We start from the raw sequence: 732 nt of genomic DNA, 5'->3' as shown, positions 1-732 counted from the left end.
CCCAGCTGCGCGCCGGATGCGGACTGTCAACTTCCAGCAACTTTAAGGTGGGCATATGCAGGGGCTGGCATGGAGTTGGGTGGGAGACGAGGGGAGGGGATGGGGTCCCCTTCTCTTCTTCGAGACCAGAAGACAGAGCTATCACTAGAGTAACTTTACGGACGCGGGCTGCTGCGGGAAGGCCAGGCTGGGGGAGGCCGGAGCTGGGAGAGGCACATCACTTTTCCCCCTCCGGCTGTACAGGGCTCCGGGCTGTCTTCTCCTTTCCCATGTTGGTGAAGAAATAGAATATGGGTTCATCTACACCAGAAATGACCCGACTGGGTGTCCGTGCAAATCCTCTCGGACTCACCCCGCTACCCCCTCCTCCCGCCCCCCTCCCCTTGTCGCTACCCTTCTGCAGATCTCCGCGGGTCGCCTAGCGAAGATGCCTCGCCCGGGCAGAAACACTTACAGTGATCAGAAGCCTCCCTACTCCTACATCTCGCTGACCGCCATGGCGATCCAGAGCTCCCCGGAGAAGATGCTGCCCCTGAGCGAGATCTACAAGTTCATCATGGACCGCTTCCCCTACTACCGGGAGAACACACAGCGCTGGCAGAACTCCCTCCGCCACAACCTCTCCTTCAACGACTGCTTCATCAAGATCCCGCGCCGCCCCGACCAGCCGGGCAAGGGCAGCTTCTGGGCTCTGCACCCCAGCTGCGGGGACATGTTCGAGAACGGCAGCTT

At 60.8% G+C, this 732-nt stretch overlaps 1 protein-coding gene across 1 annotated transcript in view; it reads left to right on the top strand.

Annotated features, from left to right (window-relative positions):
* The first annotated feature begins 6 nt into the window (after positions 1-6).
* The window catches only part of FOXB1 (forkhead box B1), a 1,660-nt gene continuing 934 nt past the window's right edge, over positions 7-732 (top strand). The window contains exons 1-2 of the mRNA XM_008637869.2: positions 7-47; positions 404-730. Coding sequence (XP_008636091.1) covers positions 428-730 — 303 coding nt within the window. The 5' untranslated portion in view covers positions 7-47; positions 404-427. The remainder of the gene's footprint in view (positions 48-403; positions 731-732) is intronic.

This window comes from Corvus brachyrhynchos, unplaced genomic scaffold, assembly GCF_000691975.1.
Source record: "Corvus brachyrhynchos isolate BGI_N302 unplaced genomic scaffold, ASM69197v1 scaffold200, whole genome shotgun sequence".
Lineage (NCBI taxonomy): Eukaryota > Metazoa > Chordata > Aves > Passeriformes > Corvidae > Corvus > Corvus brachyrhynchos.
Note: the sequence above shows the minus strand (reverse complement) of the source record. Positions and strands in the feature narration are given on the sequence as shown.